The following is a 1,772-nucleotide window of genomic DNA, read 5'->3' as shown; positions in this document are numbered from 1 at the left end:
AACATCGTCTCTATCGCGGTCAGCGCCGCCAGCACGCGGCCCAGCGAGTCGGCGACCGCCTCGTCGGGCCGCGCCGGGTCGCCGCCGTGCCCCGCCGCCGCTGCTGCCGCGCCCGTCGCGGCGACGACGAGCGACGCGAGCGCGGCGGGGGCGGGCTTGGACGTGGGTTGGGCGGCGGCGACGGCGGCGGCGCCGGCGGGAGTGTCGGCGAGGACGCCGAGGGCGGTGCAGCAGGCCAGCTGGGAGTGGGGGCTGCCCGTCGCGATCCTGTCCACTATGACGGCGGCAACGGTCGGCATCTCGAGCGCCTGCTGCTTCCGCACGGGCGAGTTGACCAGCACGCTCGCCATCATGCCTGCGGCGCGGCGCGGGCGGCGGCGGCGGGGACGGGGCGGCGGAGGGTTGAGGGCGGGCGCAGCTAGGGCCCGGGCCGCGGAGTTGCACGCATCGCTGGGCGGGGAGCCGCGCGCCAGGCTCCGGGGAACTTGTGACCAAGGCGAGTGGTGTGTTGCATGGTGAAAGGTGGACGCCTACCCGCGGCATAATCCAGGACTAGGCCGGGCTTTGAGCGCATGAGGTCCCGCAGCGCCCGCCACACGCCCTGGCTGAGGGGCGCCTGCAGGTCCTCATTGCACGCCGTCTGCAGGCGCGTGTACATTCCGCGCACGCGCTGCTGCATCGCATCCGTGAGCTTGGCGCCCTGAGGGGATAGGGATGGGGATTGGGTCAGGCCGGCAGGGTTGGGGCCCGGCGTAGGCAGCGTGGGGGCGGCGAGGCACGGCGCTTCGGGGCTCGTGGCGCCGGCTGCGCCAGGGTGCAGATGCGCGCGCCCCACCTTCTTGAGCAGCGTCACCATGTCCCATATGGTCGATTCTATATCCTGGGTGCCACCCGCTCCCGCGGGTGGCGAGGCCGGGCTGGCCATCAGAAGCTAGATCAACTTTGAGCTCAGCGCAAACGAGGCTATCGATTGTGATGAGGGATGAAACAACTCGGGTCTGGAATGCTCGCTGCCGTGTCTCGACTCGTCTCACCGGTGATCACTCCCGGAGTTGGCGCGCTGGAGAAGATGAAGGTGAGCAACAATTGCTGGCCAACGTTAGGGCTTCAATAGGATAACTTGTTACATGGGAAGACAGCTGCCCCCGTTGTGCAGCAGCACACCATCGCCCATGCGGTCAGCGAGCTGAGCCGCGCCGTCAACCGGGCCGTCAAGCTGCCAGCACGGCGCCCTGGCTGCGCGCAAGCGTCTGCTCCGCTGCATGCAACCGCCGCAGCAGCACGTCAAACCGCCCCTGCTCCTCCGCCGCGGCCGCGTCTGCGCGGCCGACCAGCCATGGCCCGACGCGCGTCTTCAAGAAGAGCGCCAGCCCCCGCGCGAGCTGCCCCTGCTGCTTCAGGCCCGCCAGGCGCGCGAACGCTGCCACGCAGTCCTTGTCGGTGGGGTAGCTGCCAAGCAGCTGCTGCAGGGCGAGGCGCCAGAAGAAGAGCTCCCTCGACGTCCAGCGCGGCGATGATTCGAAGTCCGCCTGCACCCGCATCCCGCAGCGAGGGTCATAGGCGCGTGATGGCAAAAAACTAAATCTCGCAGACCGGGTCCGTCCCCCCTCTTGAGCCGCTAACAGAACCGCGGCGAGCCCCGGCCGGGCGCGTGCGCGTGCGCTTGCAGCGCGGCTTTTAGCCATGCGAGGCGTCAGCGTAGTCTCTCTCTCTCTCTCTCTCTCTCTCTCTCTCTCTCTCTCTCTCTCTCTCTCTCTCTCTCCTTTCCTGGG

General features: G+C 69.1%; 2 protein-coding genes across 2 annotated transcripts in view; both read right to left on the bottom strand.

The window, feature by feature from the left end:
- The window catches only part of MNEG_13044 (hypothetical protein), a gene marked incomplete at both ends in the record, with an annotated part of 1,611 nt that extends 755 nt beyond the window's left edge, over nt 1–856 (bottom strand). The window contains 3 exons of the mRNA XM_014038485.1: nt 36–355; nt 535–700; nt 836–856. Coding sequence (XP_013893939.1) covers nt 36–355; nt 535–700; nt 836–856 — 507 coding nt within the window. The remainder of the gene's footprint in view (nt 1–35; nt 356–534; nt 701–835) is intronic.
- Nucleotides 857–1,211: 355 nt separating this feature from the next.
- Nucleotides 1,212–1,772, bottom strand: part of MNEG_13043 (putative Nucleolar MIF4G domain-containing protein 1) — a gene marked incomplete at both ends in the record, with an annotated part of 4,786 nt that continues 4,225 nt past the window's right edge. Inside the window, one exon of the mRNA XM_014038484.1 lies at nt 1,212–1,529. Coding sequence (XP_013893938.1) covers nt 1,212–1,529 — 318 coding nt within the window. The remainder of the gene's footprint in view (nt 1,530–1,772) is intronic.

Source organism: Monoraphidium neglectum, assembly GCF_000611645.1.
Source record: "Monoraphidium neglectum strain SAG 48.87 unplaced genomic scaffold scaffold03592, whole genome shotgun sequence".
In the NCBI taxonomy this organism is placed as follows: Eukaryota; Viridiplantae; Chlorophyta; class Chlorophyceae; order Sphaeropleales; family Selenastraceae; genus Monoraphidium; species Monoraphidium neglectum.
Note: the sequence above shows the minus strand (reverse complement) of the source record. Positions and strands in the feature narration are given on the sequence as shown.